This window comes from Mustela nivalis (genome assembly GCF_964662115.1).
Source record: "Mustela nivalis genome assembly, chromosome: 19".
Classification (NCBI taxonomy): domain Eukaryota; kingdom Metazoa; phylum Chordata; class Mammalia; order Carnivora; family Mustelidae; genus Mustela; species Mustela nivalis.
In genome coordinates, this window is record NC_139038.1 from 3,611,236 (window position 1) to 3,637,244 (window position 26,009).

Below are 26,009 nucleotides of genomic sequence, written 5' to 3' on the forward strand. Positions count from 1 at the left end.
CTGAGATGTGTGGGCCTCCAGAGCTGGAAGAAATCTCCCTGGAGGCTTCTTGGTCTTTGGGAGGAAGTGGGGGCTTCACTGAGGATCTGATGAAATCCAAGTGTTCCTCCTCCTGGCATTAGGCACATCCCCATCTCCTCCAGTCCCAAGCAGCAGGAACACCAGCTGGAACAGCTTTCTACCAGAAAGGGAATTTACTGGAGCATAGCGTAGGTATCAGGTAAGGCTAGATCCAGGGTCACAGCATGGTCAGGGTTTTGCCTCTCTTTCCTTTGCTTGTCATCCTGAACTTCACCTTCTGCGTGTCAGTGCTTGGCACATAGCAGACAGCTGGATCTTAATTTCCCAAGTCAGGAGACACCACAGGGGGAGCCCACGAGCTCAATCCAGCCACAGTTCTGAGGAAGACTCTGGGGGGCCGTGCACTAGCCATGCACCCATGCCTGACCAACCGCTGTGTTCCCATGGATTCTGTGCTGAGACTGGCCTTCTGCCTCGTGCCCAAAAGCCCTGCCTCCCTGACAGGGGCTGGGGGGTGGGGTGGCATGAGGAAGCTTTTTGAACCAGCACTAACTGGGGCAACCACAGTCCACCCCCTTAGACACCGGACATTCCAGGGGCCGCTGACCACTGCCAACCTCTTTCCTTTACAGGAGGAGGAGCAGAGCCCCAGATCAAGGTCACCTAGCAAGCGGAGAACAAAGTCGTCTGGGCTTTCTCTGGGGGAGAGTCTGAGATCTGTAAATCCTTAAATGGCATTATCAAGGGACAAGGACCGAGTTTCTTTAATCCTCCAAGGGGATTAGGAAAATGCAGCCAAGCTAAGCTCCTTCCAGGGAAGAAAGAGCTAAAAGAGCTGCCTTCCAGCAGCGCTGCGTGCCTTCTGAGCGTCGGCCCGCCCCTGGAGAACAGGCAGGAGACCCCACAGCGAACACCCTTGGCCTCCGGACCACCTCGCCCCCTAACCCCGCAGCCCGTGATTGATTATAACGACCACAGGCACTGGCGGCATCTGACAGCTCAGGAAGGCTTCCGAAGGGGGGGGGGATCCAACCACGTGAATGAAGGCATCCCATCTGGAACGTGGGCTCAGGCCTGTCCCCGAATTTGCAGGGACTGGGTCAAAGGTCAAGCAGAAGACACCCCCACCCCCACCCCCCGCCCCTGGTGTGGGTATAAATCAAGCAAACATGTTGAACAAATGTGTTCTGTCTCACACCCTCTAACAACCTGGCGTGAACTGGGCTCCCTTCCAGGACATGGGGTTGGGGGAGGGGCAGGCAATGACACTGCCGACCTCTGACTTCTCGTCCCCCCAACCCTAGCCAACCCCAGTCCACTACCTCCCTTCTCCTCCACCCCTGCCAGCCCCGTTGCTCCCGGTGAAACGTCACACGTGCAGGAGTATGGACATCCCAGCCTTCAGGGCCAAGTTCTGCCCTCACACTCCACGCCTGCATGCCCCTTGGTCACCCTCATTCCGGGGCTGCACGCCAGCCACGTAGCCTGTCATCAGGAGAAACGTCCCCGCAGAGCCCCAGCAGGGGGCTCGGGACTGCTCAGATAGGGAACCAGCGTGGGGACGCTTGGCAGCGTCCCTTTGGCAGGATCTGGGGGAGCTGTGTTCTCCAGCCCAGCCCTGAGAAGGCAGAGCTGAAGCATCTAGAATGTTCCCTCACTAAATCCCACAGGGTGCAGGGACATGGGTACTGTGCCCACCGCCCCCCAAGGGCCCCAGGAGACCCTCCTGCATCGGCCCCCAGCACCCAGGCCCGCATGCCCTAAGCGTTCTGGGGACCCCCACTCCTCTCCTGCCCTGTCCTGCAGGGGTTCCTGCTCAGGCCTGCCCGGGCTGCTGATCCCCCCCACCGGGTTGCCTGGATGTTCTGGAACCGAGGGACGAAAAGCATCCCCCACCGCCCGACGAGGCACGTCACCCTTTCTTCCACGTGCATCTGCAGCCTGAGCTGTCCCTTGCACCCGGCGGCCCGCAGAGAGCCACCTGCACGGACCTCGGGCTGGGCGGTCCAGCCTCACCGTGAAACCCTGCACGCCGGGCACAGAGCCCAGAGCATCTAGAGTCACGCCTGGCAAGACGCCCCGGGCACTTTACTGTTGATCCTGCCGAGCGTGGCTCACAGCTGCCGGGCACTGACCTCAGTGCTAGCGGGCTCGATGGTCGGCACGTGTCCTTCACGTCATTAGCAACGACCCTGTGATACAGCCACTGTCGGGAACCTCCTCTTGGCCAATGAGGCAAGTGAGCCCTGCTCAGCGGTCCCACGGCTAGGAGGCAGAAGGCCCCGGGGTGGACTCAGATTTGTCTGATGCCGAGGCTCAAACTCAAGCTTTCTGCTCACCCGAGCAGAGGAAGGGACAAGGCTTCGGGGGACAGTCTCCAGGGACCTTGATGAGGAACCAAAGGGTCCTGGGTGGGGTGGCCGCCCTGTGTCTCTCTCTGCCATCTCCAGGTCGGTGATCTCACCGCACACGAGGCCCCACAGACATGGCAAGCAGCTCACGGAAACGTCTAGACCCGTAGCCCCCTCAACAGATGTCCTCCAACCAAGGAGCGGCGCCTCTCACTCGGCTGACCTCCCTGGGTGGGTGAATTACCATCTTTATAGTCAGAGGAAACAATAAAGCTATTTTCAGCCTGGGAACAAAACGAATCCAATGGTAGATAAAACCCCAGAAGCTGGTGCTGGGAAGGCCCGCGCTGTCCTCCTGTCGGTTTCCCGTGTTTCCTCTGCCTGGGAGGGGCCGTGTCTACACCACAGGGGGTGGGGGTGTGCAGGCCGAGAGGGGAAGCGGCTGGGCTGTCTTCTGAGGTCGTGGCGGCTGTGCAGTCCCCATCGGCTCTACAGAGGGCAGGTAGCGAGGTCCAGAAAGGGTGAACTCCCCGCCCTGGGACACACAGCCTGCGGGCTCTAGGGAGCCCTCCCCGCGGCCCCCCGCGATTGCTCCAGTGTTTTCTCGGCGCTTGGGAACAGATGGCTCCAATTCCCACCCACGGAAGCCAAACATTTTCCCTGGTTACCCTGCTAATTTGCTCACAAGCCTCCTCTTGTAAATAGAGAGTACAAAGGCTCCCGCGAACAGCGTGCCCGACCAGCGAATTCCGAGTCCACCGGAGAGCCCTCAGACCGAGCGCAGCAAGCCCCAGGTAAGGCCCGGATGTGGCGCAGGTGTGGCCCGGAGCCCCGGCCGCAAGCAGGGGACCGGTTCCAGGCGCAGACAGGCGCGGGGCTCCAGCCCTGCTTCCGTCCCTTCCACCGAGACCGGCTGGGAAAGCCCGGGCCAGCTTCTGGGGCTCCCTGGCATCCTCTCATCTGTGAAATGGGCGTGAGAGCAGTGGGACGCGAGACAGCGTGTAGGGGCTCTGCGAACCGGCCGGTGTCACTCTGCCCTCCCCGCACCCCCATGGACAAGATTCCACTTGTGAACAGCCCCTTTCACTTCTGGAGCCCCCCACCCCCACCCCAGGCACAGAGAGCAGCTTAGCTGTGTGACGCTGGCCAGATGCCTTTACCTCTCTGGGCCTCATCCTCACCTGTAAATCAGGCTGTCATGGCAGCTGGATACCCAGTGAGAGCTCCGGGTCCTCTCTATTTCACCTAAGTCCCGGGAGGCTTCCTGGAGGAGGGGACAGTGGCCCAGAGCCTTTGCAGACAAACGGATACTGATGGGGTAGAGGGGAGCTTGTAATGACCTATGCGCCCTCCAGGTAGAGGGAACTCTGTGAGTAAAGCTCGGAAAGGGGTTGCCTCCCTGCGGGGGAGGGGACGCCACAGGAAGACTGGGTGTGGCTGGGGTGACAGGGAGGCAGCGGCATGGGCCAGGGGGGCAGGAGAGCCAAAGGTTTGGACCCGGCAGGGAGCGTGGCGTCCGTGCTCCCCGCAGGTCCCAGGGTCCCCAAGGTTCCCCCCCGACACACACCTCACCCACAGCAGCCATAATGAAGAGTTCTCCTTGCTCAACGCTCTGGGAGCCAGGCCAGGCAGTTTCTGTCATCCTGGCCCGCTTCCAGCGGCGGCAGCGCCGGGAGCCTTCATCGCAGCCCGCTGGCCGACCTGGGGTGTCCTGAGTGGTGGAGACCCAGGAGCCCATTTACGGGCTTGGGGATCCCGGTCCTCGAGCCTGGTCAGGGGGTGCCACCCCTTTGAGCTCCAGGCCTGGGATTGTAGGGGTCCCGGGGCATGGCATAACCCACGGGACAGACAGGGGTGGCCGAGGAGGGACGCGCGTCAGCCTGGCTTGGCTGTGTGACAGGAGCCTCCCCGCTCTGTCCTAGCTTCCCCCCCTCCCAGAGTCTCGGTGAGAATCTGAGCAGAGCCTGGCCCCCGCTGCTGTCTCTACGGGGCCACCCCACGCCCCCCCATCCCACCCCGCTCAGCACCGCACGGGTATCTCTGCCCTCTCAGGAGAGAATGATGGGCTTTGCTTGTTTATTTGATTTGCCTTTTCTGCCCAGATGGCTGGGTCTCCTCTTCTCCCAAGCCTGATGTCGCCGTCCTTGCGCAGAGACAGGGGCCGTGGGCTGGGCCGTCTCTGTGTCCTCGCTGGGGGACAACAGCCAAGGGCCTTCTCCTCTCTGGGGCCGGAGCCTGGGCATCTCCACGGGCCTTTCTGTCCGCGGTCAGAAATAGGTTTTGCCGCCGTGGTCCCTGGGGCCTCGGGTGCCTCCGTGATCCCGTGTCCCGGGGCCACTGTGACCATGAACCGCGGTGCATATGGGGCCGAGAGCCTCCCTCCCCGGCGGGAGCCCCACCTCACCACTCACCTGCCGGCTTCTCCACCTCTGAAAGGGGGCTCCCCGGGGCACCCCGGTCTGTGCAAGAATTAGAGATGAATTCGGCGAAGTCATCTTCACCAAGCGGACATGGAGGAGCAGAGACCCCCGTCCCTCCCCGATCTGCTGAGCCTGGCCCCGCCAGGCACGTCCATGAACAGCAGCCCACGCACCGTGCCTCCCTCCGCCCTGGGGGGGGCTCCCTCCCTGGCCACCCCGGCTGCGTCCTGGACAGGCCCCAGGCTCTTGGCTGCGAGTACCGGTGGATGGGAAGATTCTAATGGGCTTTAAGTTAATAAGTTGGGACTAAATCAGGTTTGAGCTCCGTAGGGAGCAGATGGCGCTGCTGCGGTGGCCCAAAACAGCCCCGCAGGAGCCGTGCCGGGCAGGCCGGGGCACCGCAAGGCTCTCTTAATTCTTCTCTCCCCTCCAACATTTTATTATGAACATTTCCAACATAAAGAAGATCCGCGAGAATGGGGCCTAGAGCACCCATATGCTCGCTGTCTGTGTTTGCTCCGTTAGCTTTCTGGGACAGCTGCCCGTCTCCCCCGCCCCCCTCCCCCGCCAGCCACCAACCCATCTTGCTGTTTTTAAGACATTTCTAAGTCAGTGGCAGACAACTTCACCGCTAAACATGCTCGTCACTAGCTAGAGGTCGATATTTGGTTTGGGTTTGGGTTTTTTTGGGTTTTTTGGTTTTTGGTTTATTGGTGGTTTTGTTGTCGTTGTCGTTGTCGTTGTTGTTGTTGTTTTGTTTTGTTTTGTTTTTGGGGGGTTTTTTTGGTGGGAGTTTTTTTAGGCAGAATTTACCAACAGTGAAATACGCAAATGTAATGGACACCAGATGAGTTTTGACAGATGCACACACTGTGTACAGTGAGCTCTGCTGAGATAGAGAACATCGCTGTCACCCCAGGTAACCCCCCGTGCCCCCCCACGATTCCCGAGGGGTACCACCGTCTTCATTGCCTTAGAGCCGCGTTGCCTCGTCTAGAACTCCATATGAATGCGTGTGTGCCCTTCTGTGCCCGTGATGCCTTTCCACTCGCTGCAGCCTCCTAATTGTTGGGGTGTCAGTCATGTGATCCCTTTTATTGCTGAGAACTAAGCCACGGTCTGGAAGGACCACTGTCTAGGTACTCTTCTCCTCTGGGGGATGCCTGGGCTGTGGCCAGGTTTTGGTGTGGACATGGCAAAATCTCCAAGGTGCCACTGTCCGGAGTAACGGACAGGGCTGAGCAACCCTCCAGGCTGGGCTCGAAACTTTTGGCGAGATGGGAAGGCTTCTGAGAATCGTAACACTTGGACTCTCCTGGCTTAACTAGAAGTCTCCAAAAACCCTTAAGTGCCATGTCCCAGAGCCCCAAACAGAGAGAGGATGTCTCAGAACCATGTGCCTGTGCAGCTTTTACCCACTGGAGGGTGTTACAATCTGATACACAGGAAGCCCATGAGGTTTTCAAGGAATCATATCGGCCTGGACTGAACAGAACTGAGGAAAACCCCTGCTGGTGGGGCCCCAGGCAGATCCCAGCACCACCTCTCCCAGCACCGAGTTGGCTGTGCCACAGGGGCCCAGATGACGGGACAGGCATGCCACAGGCTCCTCCTGCATGTCCGGCCACAGCCTGTCACCTGCTGCATGGTTAGGGCCTTTATTGGCTGCATTTTTCATCCTGGCAGATGGCTTTCCTCCAAGGGAGGGTTGCTTACAGGATTGAGAGGACAGACATCAACTAGCAGAGACCTCACTGGTATCAGAGAGGCCCGGGTGTCACTGGCAGTGACAGCAGGCCTGGCCCCGAGCCTTGCCCACCCTGGTGCCCCCCGCAGGGAGCCCCTTCCTGGTGCTGCACAGAGCCCTCCAAAGTCAAGATCCAAAGTCATAAGGCTCAGCATGGACCTACCAGCCGGGGACCTTTCTGGGCCTCACACATAACCTGGGCGAGGTCGCTAATTGTCCCACGTCATAGGGGAGCCGGGAGATTTATTTATTTCTTTTTTTGAGATTTCTGTGTTTATTTGAGAGAGAGAAAGACAGAGAACACACACAATGGAGAAGGGGAGAGGGAGAGAGAGAGAGAATCTGTGCCCAGCACAGAACACTTTGAGGGGCTCGATCTCCCGACCCTGAGATCAGGAACCCAGCTGAAATCAGGAGTCAGACGCTTAACCGCCTGAGCCACCCGGGGAATCCCGGCCCCACTTCCTCCTTGACACCAAAGGTTCCTTCATGCTCTGCAGAGCCCACAGCTGGATAGCGCCCGAGGAAGTCTTCTAACCCAGCCAGCGATGGGGATGGCCCGCACCTCTCAGCTCTGAGACCTTCTCGGAGGCACCCACCCCTCCTACCACCGATGACCCTTGAGTCCCCACAATACAGCCTTGAACCCACACACACACCACCATCCTCTGCTCAGATCCTTTGGACACTGGGCGACATCAATCACAGGCTGGGACTTTGGCCCTAATCCAGACCCCAAAGGCTCTCCTGTTATTCCAGCCCCCGGGGGTCCCTCTGCCCCGAGTCTTCCCATCACTCGGTGCCGTCAGGAGGGGAGCACAGGAACCAGGCAGGGGAGGCAGATAAGATGTCTATCTCCGCGTGTTTCATTTTCCATGAAAAAACATGTTCGCAGCAAAAAGCATGACAAATCGACCTGGGCTTGTAGAAATGGTGGAGAAACAGGAACATTCAGGAGCACAGTTCTGTAGTTGGCTACATTTCCTTCTAGTCACTTCTCCATGTAGAGGGAAGGTTCTGGTTGTGTAACTGTGTAACCCGCGTGTCCCACTTGAAAAAAGTGAAACGTAGGGGCACATGGCTCAGTCAGTTAAGGGTCTGACTCTTTTTTTTTTTTTTTCAAAGATTTTTATTTATTTTTATTTTTTCTAAGATTTTATTTATTTATTTGACAGACAGAGATCACAAGTAGGCAGAGAGGCAGGCAGAGAGAGAGGGAGGAGCAGGCTCCCTGCTGAGCAGAGAGCTCTATGTGGGGCTCAGATCCCAGGACCGTGGGATCATGACCTGAGCTGAAGGCAGAGGCTTTAACCCACTGAGCCACCCAGGCACCCCAACACCATGGTTTTTCACACTGCCTTAGGATCTCCAGAGAAACAGAGCCCATAGGTTCTGGTTTAGGTTTTGTATTAGGCACGAGATCAGAATCCAATTATATTATATTATATTATATTATATTATATTATATTATATTATAATCCATCTTTCTCTCACGGATACATCAAGCTGCCTTTGTCAGTGCATGAATTTGGGTTGACTTCTGGAACTGCCTCTGTCCCCTTGATTAGCTCAGGTGCGTATCTCGACGTTTATCTCAAGACGTTTATCTCGACGCCTTCTCCTCCTCCTCCTCCTTCTTCTCCTGCAGTCTTTTCTGGGCTCATTCTTGCAAATTCATTTTCCCGTATGAATTCCAGAAGCAGTTTATCTAATTCCAAAGGAAGGACATCTTGCTGTTATTTTTACTAGGATGATGTTAGATCAGAGGATCGATTTAGAGAAATGACATGTTGGTCACACTTTGTAGTGTCTTCCTGCGCAAGAACGGGGCATGCCTTTCTGTTTATTTATTTTCTTCTGGGTGCCTGGCAGAGGTTTTTCTTTCTTTCTTTTTTTTTTTAAATGTCCTTTTACAAGTTTTTCGTATGGGTATTGGACGTTTCTAATTAAAATTACTCCAGGGATAGGGGCTGCCTGGGTGGCTCAGTTGATTAAGCATCCGACTCTTGATTTCAGCTCAGTGATGATCTTGGGGTCGTGAGATCGAGACCCACATAAGGTTCTGCGCTCAGCGGAAAGTCCGTCTGAGAGTCTCCCTCTCCCTCTGTGCTCTCTTTCTTTCTCTCCAATAAACAAATCTTTTTTAAGAAAATAACCTTATTCCAGGGATTTTTATCTGTCGGGTTGGTGATGTCAAAGAATCTTCTTTCGTTTCCTTTCTCGGATTGTCTCTTGCGCCTCCTATGGGAGAGCTGCAGAAATCCCTCAAAAGATTTTCATCTTGGTCCCGTGGCTGTATAATCTTGTCACCTACAAAGAACAATCATTCGACTTCTCTTTTCCGATTTTTAAACGTCTTACTTATTTCTCTTGCTGAACGTTACCAGCGAGCACTCGGACGTGGGGGAGGGCCGAAGGGCAAAATACCAGAGTTATCCAAATCTTGCTTCTCGTGTTTCAAGACCTGGGTCTTTGACTTGCCATCCACATAAAAGCCTAATTCCCATTTCGTTAGGGTCCGTAAATCATTAGGAATAGATATTGTCTTTAACCAAAGGCCAGCCAAATGTGGTATTTTACCCATTTCAGTGTCCGTATCCGTGACCGTGTGTTTTTTCTTTGACCTGTTCCTACGACGCGTGATGGCAAAAGCATTCTTTACACGAGATCATCCCTGCATGTACCACGTGGTCGAGCCTGCTAAAGTCAGTGGTGTTTGTTAGCTACCATCTCATTGAGGATTTTATATGGCTATTCATAGGTGAGACAGGTCTGTTGTCTTCCTAGAGAAACCTGTCACGTTGAAGAAGCTCGTTTTTTTTTTTTTTTTTTTCCCCATGCTGTGGCTCCTTTTTTAAAACTTCAGTAAAATTCTGCAGTTCTGTGAACCTGCCCAACCAAGTCTGGGATTTCGAGCAGAGGGGACAATCGATCTCCAACAGAATCCTCTAGGTCCTGTCTAGTAATTGTTCTAGGTAAATTCCTTTCTCTTCTGGGAACAGGTTGCCTGCTTGCTTTTATTTTCCTAAAATATCATTTTACCCATTTTTTAATTTTGTTTTTTTTTTAAAGATTTTTTTCTTTCTTTCTTTAACAGAGAGAGAGATCACAAGTAGGCAGAGAGGCAGGCAGAGAGAGAGAGGGGGAAACAGGCTCCCTGCTGAGCAGAGAGCCCGATGCGGGGCTCGATCCCAGGACCCCGAGACCATGACCTGAGCCGGAGGCAGAGGCTCAACCCACTGAGCCACCCAGGCACCCCGATTTTACCCATTTTTTAAAAACATGTTGTGGCCTAGATGCCAAGTGTCTTTTGTATTGCTTCCCATTCCCTGTTTCTGTGTCCCTAACCACTTTCCCCCCCCCCACCGGTTCCACGGTCCGGGGGTGCCTCAGAATCGTACATCCCAGGGGCGACTTAGGACTCCTCAGTGTGGTTACACAGACGTCCACGGGCTCCCCTGGGTCTTTCAAATATAACGATCACATTGTCTGTCTGCACTCGATGACTCTTCCTTTACCGACTCTCCTCGGGTAATGGGGCTGTATTTGCAAAGCTCCGCTGTTACAACACCCATCTTTGGGTACAAAGCCTTTTCTGTATTTAGAGTTATTTCCTTGGGCTAGATTTTCTGGATCAAAGGGTAAGCATGTTTTTTAGGCCAATTTACTTTCCAGAAGGGCTGTTGCAATTTGCACTCCCACCAGCGACCGAGGATTAAAAATCCAGGTCGGGTCATGCCTCTTCCTCCAGCTGAACCACTCTGGGGGGCTCCCACCCCTTCCCACTGACAGCAAGACCTCCCCTCGGGCTGGGTTTCTGCCCTGACCTCACCTCCCATCTTTCACCGGAAGGTTCCTCCTGATCTTCTTTCTGCTCTAGAATATAATGAGGCTTTTCTGGCTCCCAGACTTCGCCCTGGCCGTTCCCTGCGCCCAAAACATTCTTACCACAAACCACCCCAAAATGGGCTCCTTTCCATCACTCTGTTCAGGTGTCACCTTCCCAGAATGGCTCTCCCTGACCACTAGGCAATGATGCCCACCCCAGTCCCCACAGTCACACACTAGGCCACCCTTCTGTCCTATTGTCTTGCTGGCATTGGATGCTGCCCAAAATGTCTATTTCTTTGTTGCCAGTGTCCCCCCTTAGACTGACGGCCCCTGGGGGCAGAGACCCCCCCCACCAACCTGTCCCCGGTATCTAGGGCAGCGTCTCACACACACTGAATAATTTTTATTTACACCCAGGAGAGCTCCTCGGCATGGCTTCCTGCATAGGCCCTTTCAAAGCTCCAGACCCACCGAGGAAGCACGAGACTCGTTTACTTTAAAATCAGTCATTTGGGGCACCTGGGTGGCTCAGTCGGTTAAACGTCTGCCTTTGGCTCAGGTCATGATCTCTGGGTCCTGGGATCGAGTCCCTCATCTGGCTCCCTGCTCAGCAGAGGGTCTGCTTTTCCCTCTCCCTCTGCCTGCCTCTCTGCTTGCGTTCTCTCTCTGTCTCTCTCAAAGAAATAAACAGATCAATCACTTTGATCAGCTGGCCATCTCCCCTGTTCAAACAACACGAGACATGTGCAGGGCTGAGGATCCAGACAGAAGTCAAGCAGGGGCTTACTCACAGGGGGCTGACGGTCTTCCAGAAGGGGCGGGCAAGGCTTTGAGAAATGGTGCCGCTCTGGGCTGACTGCTGGGTGGCAGAAGTGGGTCTCACCCCAATAGGAGGACCAAATCTGCTGGGAAGCGAGGGGAGGCATCCAGGCAGGAGCCTGGTGGGGGCCTTAGCAGCCACTTCCTCTGACCCCGTCCTGGTGGCCCAGTCCTGGCGGGGGTAAGCTGGGATGGGCCTGATTCCCACAGACACAGTTCCCAGCCCCAGCGGGACCCAGGACCTGTCCACTTCTCACCTGGGTCCTGTTCTCACCTTGTGGTAGGACCCCTTTCCCTGCATGGACATCCCCCTCCATCACTGCTCGTGTCCTCTGCCAGCGACCCTGCGGGCTTCTCTCTGCAATGTCCCCTGAGCTTCCACAGCATTTCTCTTAAACCACGTTATAGAAGAGTCAACTGAGGGTCCAACAGAAGTGGGCGAGCTGGAACCCTCAGCCCTGAGAGACGGTTATAATTCCATCCACCTGGGAGAAAACCGAAGCTCCCAAGCTGGGGAGAGGAGACACTGGGCAGGGGTGGGGACCATGCAAGGAAGAGGCACAGGGCTTGAGTCAACCCCTCGACCTGGCTGGAAACCGGGCACCTCACCGTCTCCAGCCCACGGACTCCTATTCATCCTTCAAAACTTTGAGTCTGGCCACCCGCGTGACCTGTTGCACCCACTAATCTGGGCACAGCAGGCCTGCCCCCTCCCCAGAGGACCCAGGGCAGGAGGAGGTGGGCATGGGAGTGGTTGGCTTCCACACGTGAGGAGAGGTGGTGGGCTAGATCAGTGGGGGTGGCAGGCTACATACGACGCCCCCACCCCGGGGGTGGCCGGGTGCCACCACGCCCCTCCCTGGGGTATGGGGGCGATGACCTCAACCTTGGCCCCGCCCCCGCCTCTGCGGGCTCCCAGGGATGGGCAGGGTGGGGGCGGGGCTCCGCGCGGGGAGGGGGCGGGGAGGGCAGGGAGGGCGGGGCAGGCAGGCGGGGCTCTGCGTGGGGGGCGGGCCAGGGCGGAGCGCGGCAGCCCCCGTCGCGCTCGGCGCTGCGGCTGCACCCCCCGGACACGCTCGCTGACCCGTGCCGGGCGGACAGCCGACTCGGCGGAGGACAAGGGCTGCGCCGGGCCCGAAGCGCCGAGCGTGGGGCGCGGGCGCCCAGGGGTCCCGGCGCGGGGGCGGCAGGCACGGGCTGGGCCGGGCGCGCCGAGGACCCCGGGGCCCGGCCGTGCCGAGGTAAGCGGTCACCGCGGAGGTGGCGGGCGGGGACGGGGATGGGCTGGGACGCGGAGACCTGTCGGAGCCTTTGTCTGCGGCGCGCGTGGCCCCACTCCGCGCCCCATCCCCCTCCGCGCCGACTCGGGGCAGCTGAGTCCCGGAGCGGGGGCACGTGGCTCCGGGGACCCCAAATCTCCCACCCCATCCCATCCTTGTTCTGGGAAGAGGGTACTCCTACCCTGCCTCATCGAGCATCTGGACCGGGCCAGCACCCCCCCCCCCCAGTCAGCCCATTTGAGAGCAAAAGACCCAGACCCAGGAGAGTGGCCAGTGGTCCTAGGCCATGCCCAGGTCTGAGAGTCACCTCCCTCCCTAGGCATGCCCAAAGGGTCCTTCCACCTGAAGTTCCTCCCTGGACCCCGTCCTCTGCCCGATCTCGATCTCGCCCCTTCTCCCAGCCGGCTCCCTCCTAGCTTTTGGAAAAGTCTCTGTAAGAGGCAGGGCCTGTGCCCAGGGGTCACCTCATGGTGGCCTGGGGAGTCTGTCTGTTGCCTAGGGGTGCAGGGCTGGGAACCAACTTTGTTGCTGATAGGGCCACACAGACAGAAGCAGCCTGGGGGACGCAGAGTGATGCCAGCCCTGGGACCCGCAGAAACCGAGGCCAGGGAGGAGGGGCTGGGTCTGGGTTGTGGGAGCTGCCGGCCAGAGCCTGTGGCCAGTGCCTTCACCTCTCCCGTGGCAACTGCAGGAAGGGGGCAGCCTGGGACCTTGAAACCCCCTTTTCTGCGGGCAGAACCAGCAGGGAGTAGTTGGGCAATGTGTGGGCTTGGCTGTGGGGGAGCAGCAAAGAAACTCAATGGGCCTAGGCACCGGGGCCCAGGGACATCCAAGGGTGTCCTGCTGGCTAGGCCTTGTGGCCCAGGATGAGTATGAGGCCTAAAGAGGGCCAACGGACAGGCTTTCCAAATCGAATTCAGGTTCCTTGGCCCATCTAGGGGGACACGCTGTAGAGGAGTCAGCCTGGCCTGGCGGGCACATCTCAGTCACAGGTGAAATGGGGGTGCCAGAGCTGCTCAACCTGGCTGCGTGACCTCTGGCCTTGGCTCTCTGTGCAAACTGGGGGCCCGTGAGCCTGGGTTTAATGATGGCTGGGGTCAGGAGCCCACTCAGGCCCACAGCAGTGCCCGGATTTTGACCCCCCAGCCACCCCCACCCCAATTTGTGAAGTACTGGCTCACCTTCCTTGTCCACAACAGGGATGGAGGGAAACTGAGGCTTATGGGTGGACATGGAGGGGTCCTGGCAGGGTGAGGGGAGCAGAAAGCAGCCTGTGCACTATTGGATTTTTTTTTTTTTTTTAAGATTTTACTTATTTATTTGATACAGAGAGACAGAACGCAAGCAGGGGGAGTGAGAGAGGGAGAAGGAGGCTTTCTGCCAAGCAGGGAGCCCGATGCGGGGCTCCATCCCAGGACCCTGGGGTCATGACCTGAGCTGAAGGCAGACAATTAATGACTGAGCCACCCAGGTGCCCCCAGTTTTGGATTTTTAAACCCACGTGCATGTCCTTACATTTTAACTAAAGAGGCACAGGAGAGGAGGAGGAATGGGCAGGGGTAAGAGCTCATCAGGCTCCAGGCCGTGGGTGTAGAGACTGAGGGGTCTGAGAGGGAGCGAGTTGGCCTAGGAGAGGTGGAGACGAGCCACCTCAGTGCTCCCCCCAATTCTGCCCCCAGCGAGGTCATGCTTAGAGGCCTGGGGCTGCCACGGGGGAAGCCAGAGCCCCCTGCCCACCGGAGGGGCCCAGAGCAGCACGTGGGGACAGCAGCTGAGGTTGGCATTATGGGCGGCAGCTGCCTGCTCCCCGATGAGCCAGAGGGAGGAGTGGGGCCACCTCCGGGCTCGATGCTGAGCACGTCCGCCTTCCCGGGTGGCGTGGCCAGGCGCGGCCAGGGCGCTGCATCTTGGGAAGCTTTGCAGAACACGGGTCAGGGGTCCGGGGTTCAGGCATCCTCCGGGGCTGGGCTTATGCCCTGCGTGGACTGCGGTGGGGAGTCTTCCACTGCTGACGCTGGCTCCTTCCCCAGCCTTCCTGTCTGCCCGGGAGGCCAGGAGCACAGGGCCCTGGAGCTCTGAGCCTCCTGTGGGGGGATCCTGCCCAAGGCCACGGTCATTCAAACCAGGCCCAGCTCTGTCCTAAATCCCACCTGGTACCCCCAGCTCCAGATGTGGCAGGAGATGCCAGGGCTGGGGGACACTCAGGAAAAGCACTGAGCCGACCGGGGGTTGCGCCTGCCTCCCAGCCCCCGCACGGAGAACCCCGGACCCTCTTCTCTGTGTCCATCAGCCCAGGCAGTCCCCAGCTGGCAGAGCCAGCTTTGCAGGCAACTGCAAAGATTGGGGCAGTCCCAGCACGCGGGCTCCCTCGGGAAGTGGGCGCTCCGCACACGCTTGTAGTGGGGGTGTCTAGGGGCCACGCTCAGGGCCCAAGGCTCTGGTGTTGTCTCTGTCTCGGATTCCCTGGGAGGAGCTGCAAGATCAATAGTTAAAAATCATTAGAAACACAAATTGCTGGGCTTGACTGGCCCAGTCGCTAGAGTGTGGGATCTCAGGGTTGAGAGCTCGAGGCCCATGCTGGGTGCACAGATTACTTTAAAAAAAAATAAAATCTTTAAAAATGAAAAAAGAAAAACGGATGACTCTTTTAGGGGGAAAAAAAAACCCCAAGACTCTCCCTGTCCCCAGCCCAGCCCCCAGTGGGGCTGTCTCTTCATCACGGATGAATTAGCTGCCTTTCCTTTAAAGGCAAAGGTTAGTAGACATGAAGCATGAGAAACTGAGGCGAGACAGGAGGAAGAACTTCCCGCCCCAGCACGGGGGAGCCACGGTGCTTCAGTGTCCCGCGGGCCTGGGTCTGGGTTGGCACGGCCCCCCCTTACTGTCTGTGAGACTCGGGGGAGGGCACCCTCGAGGCTCGCGCTCTGCCCCCGGCTTCCTCCTCCGCCCCGTCTCTCGCCCTGTGCGCCACTGTGCCACCCACATGGGGCTCCCTGTCCCCGTGCCTCGAGATGGGAATGGCGTGTGGCCGCCAAGTTGCAGGGGCACGGCAGTGGCCGGGGTCCCCCGCGTTCCCTCAGCCCGTCTCCTTCCCCTCTGTGCAGCCCAGGCTGCCATGGGCTCCGTGGGCAGCCAGCGCCTCAAGGAGCCCAGCGTGGCGGGCACGCCGGAAAGGAGTGTGGTGATGAGCTTCAGCTTCGACAGCTGCCGGCCGGAGGAGGAGGGGACGGCGGGGGCGACTCAGGGCCAGGGCGTCCCGGGCTTCACGGACTCTGGTAAGTTGGGGGAGGGTGGCAAGCTGGGATGGGCAGCGAGAACCGTCGAGGAGCCTTGTGGGGGGGGGGGGTTCCTTAGCACAGGACATGGCGTCCATCAGGAGGGGTCTGCTGTGAGGACCATCAAGCTGATGTCTTTGTCGCTTTGGTCACCTTCACTGGCCTCCCTTCAGTGGAGATGGGTAAGGGCCTGAAGGGAGGACCGAGGTGTGAAAACTTGATTTTTCGTCCTGGCTGTGTGACCTTGCACAAGTGCTCATTTGGGGGCATCTCTAGTTTATGCTGGCACAGTTCTAGGCTCGGGAATTGGGGCTTGTTCTCTGGTTCCTGCCCCTCTCTCTGCACGTGGGAAGCAGAGGTCCTGCAGGCCAAGCCCTGAAGCAGGTTGCTCCCCAGTGCCTTGGCAGATCCAGCTCTGGGCCCATCCCCAAGGTGCCAGACGTCCCCTGGCCTGGCATGGCACTAGATAACCAGTGGCCATGGCCCTGGCAGCTGGTCTATGGGACCACAGAAGCAGATGGTGGCCATGGCAATGGTGGCTTTAACTATAGTGGCCTTGGTGACAGTCACTGGGTCACTCAGGGTTCAGCCAAAAAACAGAGCCAGTAGGAGAGACATGGACAGTAGACAGAGTTGTATGAATGATCCAGGTGTAGATATATGTACCTGTGTATGGGTTTATTTCAGAACAGAAGCAACTACAGTGGAGCCTGGCCAAGTGGCCTGATGTCCATAAGGCAGCTGCTTCAGGAAACCCCAGGGGCCTGAGCTATTTGGGGTCTCAGCTCTGGGAAGACCTGAATGTCTTGCCTGATTAGGCCAGGCCCACCCAGGGCAATTTCCTTGTGATTAACTTAGAGTCCACTGGGGAGGGACTTTAATCCACAAAATCCCTTCCCAGCAGCAGCTCATTCAGCACCGGACTGAGCAACAACGGATTAGTTCAGCCTGCCAAGTGAACCCATTAAACTGACCCATCACAGCCCACCCCTTGCCCGGCTTGGCTCCCAAACACAGCTCTGTAACCATACTTAATCTCCAAATAAAGACACTTGACAGAGTCATACCGCTGCCCAAAGCAACACAGCTAAGCCCTCTACCACCCAAAACACGCCGACGCTTTCCCTGGAGGACGCCTCATTCCTGTCTCTCGCTTGACAGCCCATGATTCAAATACTGAGATTTAATACAAGCACATCCTCTGTTAGCCCGTCAAGTGATGAAGTGGACAAAACCCTGGCTTTGGGTGAATACGCAGACCCAGACAGAGAGACGTATTCCTATCGAGGTCAGGGAGGTCACATGGCCATGGCTGGGGTTCATAACCGCCTTTCCCCACTGCCCAGTCCGTACCCTTTGCCGCAAGCTCCTTGGCCCAGTGGGGTGACCCAGACTTTCATTTCTAAAGGTTACAACCGGATTGTTCTGTGTTCCGTTGACTTCAGCCCCAGGGAGTGGAAGTCATAAGAGGTGCTGTGAGGAGCCTCTTGCTTTGCAGACGTGCTCCTGTTCTGTTCCATCCCTGACCTCCCCTTTGTAGTCAGGACGAACCCCGCCCAGCCAGGACGCCAGACCTCTTCTCTGCCTGTGGCCAGTGGCCGTTTGGCTTCCCGGTCAATGGCACTGGCATGTCTCCACTCAGAAGTGTTTCTCCCTTGGGAACCTGGACCCTGCCTTGGGGCCAGCAGCCTCAGGGCACAGGGGTGGGAGGCAGCCGCATTGCTAGCGGGTCTCTGAAGGTTCTCGAGGGCGGTCCAATTCCCGCGTCCATGTGTGCGCTCCCTGGACACCCGAGTGCTGATGGGAGGACTCAGCCCATGAAAGCACAGACAGCATCCTGGGGTGTCTCACCTTGGCTGAGTCTTCCAACGGCCCTTCTGCCGCATTGGTGATGGCCGTGGGGGGTTTCCGGGACAGCTCTGACAGTGAATGGGGGCGAGGTAGCCACATGTCGGTGGATAGGGCGGCCATGACCGTGGTGGTTATAGGGATGGCGGTGCTACAGTAGACTCTGGTCCTGGCACAGTGGCCAGGGCTTCGAGGGGTCCGTCCCCCTCTTACCAGCTGCCTCTGGCTTCAGCGGTCGATGAGCCGGTGCCCGACGACGGCTACCACGCCATCTACTTCGCGATGCTGCTGGCCGGCGTAGGCTTCCTGCTCCCCTACAATAGCTTCATCACCGATGTGGACTACCTGCACCACAAGTACCCAGGTGGGTCCCCCGAGCCCCACCCTGCCCCGCCCCAGCCACAGGCCAGCCGCCGCCCTCCCAAACCGGCCACCACCCTCCCAAAACTCTGCTTGGGGAGCCTGTGTCACCGAGTGACTCGGGGCAGCCACTCCCCATCTCTGGGCCGTCAGCCACTTTTAGGCACCTGGCGAGGAGGGGTGCGGAGAGCGGGGCTCCCCCTGAGCATCTGCTGCCGGCTGCCCCTCCCTCCACAGGGACCTCGATCGTGTTCGACATGAGCCTCACCTACATCCTGGTGGCTCTGGCGGCCGTGCTCCTGAACAACGTGCTGGTGGAGAGACTGAGCCTGCACACGAGGATCACTGCGGGTACGCTGCCTGCACACTTGGCCGGCCGCTCCCCTCCCCAGGGTCCCAGAGACTCAGTCTCCCGGTGTGTGAAGTGGGCACGCCTCCTAGGAATGTTACAGGGGTCAGCATGTGAAAATAGGGTCCAGGCTTTTGTGTACCCCGACACCGTGCCATGGGGCCCTGCCTGCTCTTCCCCGTTCCTTATCCTCTTCTTGGCAACATCCAGCTTCAAGGCCCGGCTCAAATGGTGCCTCCTCCAGGAAGCCTTCCAGGCACTTGTAAAATGTCCTCAGCCCTCTCAGTATTGAGAAAGGCAGACAGAGAGGGCACTTCTGCGTGGGCTCTGCAGGAAGGATGGCACGAGGGGAGACCCCAGCCCAGTGCCCACCGCCCACCTCTCTGGCCTCTCCCCCTAGGCTACCTCTTGGCCTTGGGCCCCCTCCTCTTTATCAGCATCTGTGACGTCTGGCTACAGCTCTTCTCTCATGACCAAGCTTACGCCATCAACCTGGCCGCTGTGGGCACCGTGGCCTTAGGCTGCACAGGTAGGAACCTGGGCTGGGGTGTGGGCAGGGCTGGGGGGGGGGGCAGTGGTGCTTCCAAGTACCCTGTGCTTCCAGAACCATCCTGACTTGCCACCGTGCCACAAACTATTTCAAGCCTACGGAAAGCTTGCAAAATCCCCATAGACCTTTCACGTCAGCTTGCCCGTGGCTGACGTCTTGTCACGCAGGCTTTCTCTCTGTCCCCTGTCACACCCATAGATACGTATACGTTTCACCCCTGAATACATATACGTATAAAATCATCTGTGTTTTCACCTTACACCATGTGGGAGTTGCCTAGATACTAACGGTCGAGGGTGTATTTTCTAGAAGGTAAGATATTTCTCCATCGCCACGTGACGGCAGCCTGAGTCGGGAAACGTGACACTGCACAGCGCTGTTCTCTGTGACCGGTGTCCATGCATCACCTGTCGTCTTGATAGCACCCGTTATAAGCGTTCTGTTTCTGACCCAGGATCTGATCCGGGATCACGCCGTGTTCACGGTCATGTCTTTAATCCCTTTTAATCCCACATGGTCCTTAGCCTTCTTCTTTGATGGCGGTGATGCTCGGGAAGGTCCCGGCCAGTTGCCTTGTATCCCTTCCACGCTCTTCGAGCAGAAAGAAATAGGTTGCCTGCTATGAGCCTGTGGAAGAATTTGGGTGACTGTGTTTTTCAGTGAAGTCAGGGCTCCGGGAAACAGTGTCCTCAGGTCCGTTTCATTCTGTTCTGTTTTGTTAAAAAGCAGATGCCTGGAAAGAACAGGTGATCCTAGTTTGCCTAGTTTGACCTTTCCAGTCTGTCCATGTACACCACGGATTCGCTAACCTGTAGGGTCTGAGCCCAGGCGTCTTAACCCCCAAGATGCCGCTGAATGTCTAGAAGCTTGTTGGTTGTTAGCATGAGAACAGGGAGGCCATGGCAACACCAATCTCTATGGCTTCCTAGAACAAGACTTATTTCTGGCTCTGGCTGCGTGTCCCAACATGTGGACGGAGGCGAGGCTCCACATGGTCGCTGGGAGCCGGGCCACTGTGGTCCCCGTCTGTCACATGGGGCCTCTTCGGTCACTGCCGCTAGGGAAAGGAAAATGCAGAAGTCCACGGGAGCTTTTCTCTGCCTCGGCCAAATGTGACGCGTGTTGCTTCTGCTCGTGTATCGTTGGCCAGGACTAGTCATGGAGCCGGCCCGTGGCCCCTGGCACGTGCTGTTTGGTGGGAGGGGTGGGTGGAGCCCATCTCTGTGATGGTGATGGTGGCATCTCACGGTTGCTTCTCTGTTTCTCCCCCCAAGTGCAGCAATCCAGCTTCTATGGGTACACGGGGATGCTGCCCAAGAGATACACCCAGGGCGTGATGACCGGCGAGAGTGAGTATCTGCAGCCCCCCCAGGAGGAACCCCCAGTGAGGGGCCACGCTCCGAGCAGGGGACGGGGACCGCCATGTTCTCCTGCCTGGTGGGTGGGGGCAGGGACTCCAGGCAGGAAGGGAACAGCTGTGACACGTGCACCTCTGCACCGGGGTGCGTACCTTTGTGATGGGAGATGCGCGATCTGCTCCAAGCAGGGCAGGGTCTAGAGGGGCTCGGCGTGCTGGTGCGGCTGGGTGTTCCGTGTGTCTGTGTGTCTATGTGTGTGTGTATGCAGGGGCGGGGGGGGTTGGTGAGCCTGTCCAGACTACGCTGTTTTCTAGACCCACATACTGAGCCCTGCCTGGCACCCCCACTTGGCTTCTCAGACTCACTGTCCCAAGCCCCCATCTCCAGTCCACCTGCCCCTGCTCAGCAAATGACACCCCCAAACCCGAAGCCTACCCACCACCCTTAGACTTGCCCTCCAGGCTGATCCCTGCACTCCAGCCTGGGGCAGGGTGGCCGTTCCCCTCTGGCCCTGCCACCCCCACCCACGTATCAGGGCCCCTTTGCAGCACCTCCCTCCAGATGTTCTCAGGCTCTTTCCGTGCGGGGCGGGGCCAGGGCCCGCAGTGCAGTCCAGGCAGAAAGCTGTCTTCGGGATACTCTGCACCCCCTACCATGTGGGGAGGTTGCTCAGATGCCCCCAGGGCTCCAAGCCTTAGGTCTGTGGAATTTGGTTCCAGGAAGGCCCGGGCAGGCGGATCACTTCTGTGTGTTTTGTCATGGAGGTGAGCGAGGCGGCTGTCGAGTGGTGATTTGGGGTGGCTTAGGAGCCCAGGAACCCCACACCCTGGGAGCAGCCCACAGTGGTCATGGCCTGCTTCTGCCAGATGCTGCCTCGTGGCTCACGGTCACACCCCACACCCACATCCTGCCTGCCAAGACCCCACTGCCCTCCCTCGTGATCTCGAGACCACACCCACACCTGTCAGCTCCCGGCACGTGAACAAGGACCACTCGTGCCAGCCCCTGCCGGGGCTGCCGCCCCCTGGAGCCTCTGCCTGCCCCCCCATCCTGCTGGGGGCTCCCCCCAAGCCTCTGTCTGCTTTTCCATCCTGCATAGATGTTGGCATTTTTATGCGACTTATTTACAGCACCTGCCCCCCATTGAGTGTTGAGGAGGTAGGACCCCTTTCCCCCTGCCCTACTGTGTCCCCAGGGCTGGATGGTGCCAGGTACACAGCAGGTGCTGTATAAATGCTCTTGGGGTGTGTGTTTGAGCAGGCCACAGTGCCAGGGAAGAGTCGTCTGAGCAGGCGCATTCTGTGAACAGCTCCCTGCGTGCCTGGGGCCTGGGCCTGGGCTGGGGCAGGTGCTGGGCTGTGGCTGGCGGGGGATGGGGCCGGGTTGGGGCAGGGGGCTTTAAGTGGACTTTGGGGCCCAGGCCCAGCGCGCATGCTCCCCACCCAGGCACAGCAGGTGTGATGGCATCCCTCAGCCGCATCCTCACCAAGCTGCTGCTGCCGGACGAGCGGGCCAGCACGCTCATCTTCTTCCTGGTGTCCGCCGGCCTGGAGCTGCTCTGCTTCCTGCTGCACCTGCTGGTGCGGCGCAGCCGGTTCGTGCTCTACCACACCGCGCGGCCCCGCGACAGCCGCCCGGGCCGCAGAGCCGGCTACCGCGTGCACCACGACGTCGCCGCGGGGGACGTCCACTTCGTGAGTGTGCTGGGCGCTGCCGCCGCCAGGTCCCGCCAGGCCCCCTGAGGCCAGGCTGGGGTCTCGGGCTCCTTCCCGCGGCCCTCCTCCCGTCTGCGGACCCGAGTCCCGGCGGGCACAAGCCCTGCGGAGCCGTCCTGCGGGTTAGGGCGCCCTCTGGTGGTGGCATGGCTGCATGGCCCCGGAGAGCCCACGGTGGGCGCCCATAGGAGGGCGCCAGGAGGGTCGCGTGGGGGGTTGGGGGGGCAGCATCCCTGCTGGGGGGGGGGAGGGGGCCCTCTCCACTCCATGGTGTCCTCAGCAGCGAAGTCCTTGCAGACGGGGGGAGGGGCTGTAAGGTGTCCTAGTGCTGGCACATACGGGGCCCCTCAGTGGCCAGGGAGGTTCCCCGGGAAGTGGCCTCTGGTCTGAAACCTGACCTGTGTGGTGGGTAGCTGTGGGCCAAGGGAAAAGCCAGGGCAGATACTTGGGGGGCTGGAGACCCCTCATCTCCCATAGCCCACCGGGCTCCATCCTCCCTCTAGGAGCACCAAGGCCCAGGCCTGGTCAATGGTGGGTCCCCAAAGGACAGCCCGGCCCACGAGGTGACCAGCGGGGGCGCCTACACGCGCTTCGACATGCCTCAGCCCAGAGTGACACGGAGCTGGCCCTCCTTCCAAGGTGGGGGCAGGGGGTGGGGTGTTGGGGCTGTCCTCTGGACGTTGCCGGGGGCGCCCCCTGACCCCCGGCCCCCCGCCCACAGCCCTGCTGCTGCACCGCTACGCTGTGGCCCGCGCCATCTGGGCCGACATGCTCTCCATCGCCGTGACCTACTTCATCACGCTGTGCCTATTCCCGGGGCTCGAGTCTGAGGTTCGCCACTGCGTCCTGGGCGAGTGGCTGCCCATCCTCATCATGGCCGTGTTTAACCTCTCCGACTTCGTGGGCAAGGCAGGTTTGCAGCCCCTCCCGTGCCCCTGGGAGAGGAGAGGGCACCGCGGGGTTGAGGTAGCAGAGCCTGGGGCCCTGTGGGGAGGGTCCTCGAGGAGAGGCAGGCCCTGAGCTGAGGACCCCTGAGCTCCCGAGTGGGGAGAGGAGCAGCCAAGCTAAGACGCCCCCAGACGGCATACCCCACCCGCCCCACAGGTGGCCCTAGTGACCCTGCAGGGCAGCAACACGCTGTCGGTACCCACAAAGGCTAGGGCCGACCTCATTTTGTGTCTGCACTCCCTAGCTAAGGGGCCTCCACAGACAGCACAGAAAGTACTACCAGGGAGCAGGTCCCAAGGGGCCAGGAAAACGTGGGCACAGCTCCCTGAACTACAAGTGAAGGGCAGGGTTAGAGGCCAGGTTTAGGGTAAGCTCAAGATTGTCATCTCGAGGGCAGGCCTGATGTGGGCCTTCTTCTGGTGAAGGAACATGAGGCTCAGAGAAGTAAAGCCCTTTGCCTGAGGTCACACAGCAGCGCAGTCCGAGAAAGGAATCTGGTTCACGAGGGAGCAAGGCTGAGTTAGTGAGCTTGACCCCTAATCCGGCTACTTCCTGCTCCGCAAACTGTTGCAGGCGCACCAGACCCTCAGGGTCTCGTTTCTCAGGCAGGGTCAGGAGCCTGGAGGTCTGCACCCTGGGAAACCCATGCAGTGCTCAGACGGAAGCAGAGTGTAGCAAGGACTGTGCGTTGCTGTAACAAGGGATTTGATGGACTGAGTGGTCACAGCTGACAGAGAACAGGGACACATGGGAGCACCCAGGGACAGGGACAGGGACCGGGTCTGGGGGCCGCAGTAGGGAGGGGCAGTGGGCTCCGGAGAGACCGTGAGCGTGCCCGGCTCCCCACAGATCCTGGCGGCTCTGCCCGTGGACTGGCGGGGCCCCCACCTGCTGGCCTGCTCCTGCCTGCGCGTGGCCTTTATTCCCCTCTTCATCCTGTGCGTCTACCCCAGCGGCGCGCCGACCCTGCGCCACCCGGCCTGGCCCTGCGTCTTCTCTCTGCTCATGGGTGTCAGCAGCGGCTACTTTGGCAGCGTGCCCATGATCCTGGCGGCGGGCAAAGTGAGCCCCAAGCAGCGCGAGCTGGCAGGTAAGGCAGGGAAACGGAGGCCCACGGAAACCAAGGCCAGGTAGCCAACAGGTGCGTCGGGGTTCCAAGGTCAAGTCGAGCTCAGGGAGCTCAGAGGGGCGGAACGTGCATCACTCACTTATTCCTCTGGGCATCGCACAACTACTCTTGAGTCCTGACTGGGTCGGGCCCGATTCCAGGCACCGGGGACCTGGGGCAGTGATCCCTGTGCTTGTGAGGCTGACGGTCTCAAGGTGACGCATGATAGTACATGCAGCATGACGAGTGGTGGACAGAAGCATGACAGAGAAAAGCCAAGCAGAGCAAAGGGATGGGGGGGGGCTGTCGGGCTGGCGAATTTAAAATGTAAGCGGGGCAGTCAGGGAAGGCCTCCCCGGGGAGGTGAGTTTTGAGCAAAGAGCTGGAGGAAGTGGGGAGGGAGCCAGCCGTGGGGCAATGCAAGGGAACAGCCCATCCCACGGTTGGAGGGAACAGCAGGGGTGGGGTGGGAGGGAGGAGGGAGGGTCAGCTCATCCAGACCATAGGGGACAGGGGCTCTGAGAGGGCGGGTGCCACGTCTTTGCAAGAAAGTGGCAGGTTTTGATGGTAGAGCCCACAGGGCCGGCGGGTTGGGAGAGCAGACGTGACACAGGAATCGGGGGTCAAGAGGGAGTCCCCAGGCTGGGGCTGTTCCAGGATCGCCGCCCACTGAGATGGAAGGGAAGGGGGGTTGAGGGCGCGCGGTCCTGCAGTGGTGTTCTGGGCACGGTGGTTCGAGAAGCTCTTAGACATCCTGGATTGTCCATGACAAGGAGGGATGTGGAGTCGGTGGGGGGGGGGGCAGGAGACAAGTAAAGCAGCAGGGCCTGGGGACCCCGTGAATCCACTGGGGCCCAACGGTCCCCGGCTGGCCGCCTGCTCCACGCCCAAGGAGCCGCAGCATGGACTCGGGGCCGCCGGGCTGGTCCTCTAGCGCCCTCCCCTGCCCGCCGCCTCAGGTCCAGTGTCGTCCACAGGGAACACAATGACCGTGTCCTACATGACGGGGCTGACGCTGGGCTCCGCGGTGGCCTACTGCACCTACAGCCTCACCCGGGACACTCCCAGCAGCTGTCTCCGCACGTCCGCCAACTTCTCCTTCCCCTCCGGCCTCTGAACCAGGCCTGGGCACCCCCCGTCCCCCGCACCACAGCCCCTGACCCGAGGCCCGAGGCCCCCTCCCACCCCCCTGCCTACAGTGCCTGCGGGACCCCGGCCTCCTCCGGTGACAGTCACGCCCGTCACTCCGGCCCCAGGGTTCTGCTGAGCCATCGGCCACCCCAGGCCACCCAGCACTGTGCTCCCTGTTCTGTCTCACACCTGCCCTTCCCCGTGTGTGTGTGCAGTGCCTCCTGGGGTCGCGGCCATCCCCGGCCTGGAGAGCAGACCGCCCCACCCGTGGCCCCCCGACCCCAGCCCTCCTGTACCAGGGAGCCCTCATGGACAGAAGAGGTCCTCAAGGAGAAGGGCTCCCCACTCCCCCCCATTCCCAAACACTGGTTCTCCCAAGCAAAATCCATTTGCCATGAAGGAACAGTAGCCTTGGGTCCCGGTGGCCTCAGACCATGGTCTCCACTGGCCTCTCCACGACCACAGCTTCTGCACTGGCCTGGGTGCCCCCTCCCCCTGCTGCCGTGCACCCGGGCACCCACCTGATGCCACCGGCCTGGCGGTCTGCACCTGCCTGGGGACCCCCACCACGTCTCTGGCTGCTCCACCCTCTGCTACAAGGGACACACTCCGGCGGAAGTCCTGGCCTGCGTCAGTCCTTGACCTTCATTCAGCGAGGCCCGAGGAGGGACGTGAGTCCCTGTGCCGAGGGAGGGGTGTGGGGTCCCTGCCCAGCCAGGACCCTCGAACTGAGGGAATCCTAGAGTGTTTTGCCAAAGACAGGCTTTTCCAGGGGAGGAGAGCCTGCCCTGCCACGCCCATGGCACCCCTGTGAGCACCCGCCCCTGTGTCCTGTCCCCTGTCTGTCCACTAACTGTACCGCACTGGCCATTAAAAGATGAAGGCAGAGACCTGCTCA

The 26,009-nt window shown here is 59.4% G+C and overlaps 1 protein-coding gene and 1 long non-coding RNA gene across 4 annotated transcripts; one reads left to right on the forward strand and one right to left on the reverse strand.

The window, feature by feature from the left end:
* The first annotated feature begins 2,608 nt into the window (after window positions 1-2,608).
* SLC29A4 (solute carrier family 29 member 4) lies at window positions 2,609-26,009 on the forward strand. Of its 3 annotated transcripts, none has more exons than XM_082714200.1 (11): window positions 2,609-3,166; window positions 15,574-15,744; window positions 17,825-17,956; window positions 18,190-18,303; window positions 18,702-18,830; window positions 20,126-20,200; window positions 21,656-21,903; window positions 22,428-22,563; window positions 22,646-22,833; window positions 23,722-23,962; window positions 24,958-26,009. In XM_082714200.1, the coding sequence occupies exons 2-11, from the start codon at window positions 15,585-15,587 to the stop codon at window positions 25,095-25,097; spliced, it is 1,563 nt and encodes a 520-aa protein (XP_082570326.1). In that variant the 5' UTR covers window positions 2,609-3,166; window positions 15,574-15,584; the 3' UTR covers window positions 25,098-26,009. The 3 variants fall into 3 exon arrangements, with proteins under 3 accessions (XP_082570326.1, XP_082570328.1, XP_082570327.1); XM_082714202.1 differs by lacking the exon at window positions 2,609-3,166 and adding an exon at window positions 12,253-12,430; XM_082714201.1 differs by lacking the exon at window positions 2,609-3,166 and having other exon boundaries at window positions 15,646-15,744; window positions 17,809-17,956.
* On the reverse strand, window positions 19,080-21,776 carry LOC309854755. The gene is made up of 2 exons (XR_014306411.1): window positions 21,696-21,776; window positions 19,080-20,160 (listed from the first exon to the last, which is right to left on the reverse strand). It is a non-coding gene; the product is annotated as an uncharacterized lncRNA (long non-coding RNA).

Excerpts from the sequence above, each read along its gene's own strand:
- SLC29A4 (XM_082714200.1), top strand. The coding sequence starts at position 15,585 with ATGGGCTCCGTGGGCAGCCAGCGCCTCAAGGAGCCCAGCGTGGCGGGC. Across the intron at positions 17,957-18,189 it reads CCTGCACCACAAGTACCCAG|GGACCTCGATCGTGTTCGAC; the intron begins GTGGGTCCCCCG and ends CTCCCTCCACAG. Across the intron at positions 23,963-24,957 it reads CAAGCAGCGCGAGCTGGCAG|GGAACACAATGACCGTGTCC; the intron begins GTAAGGCAGGGA and ends TGTCGTCCACAG.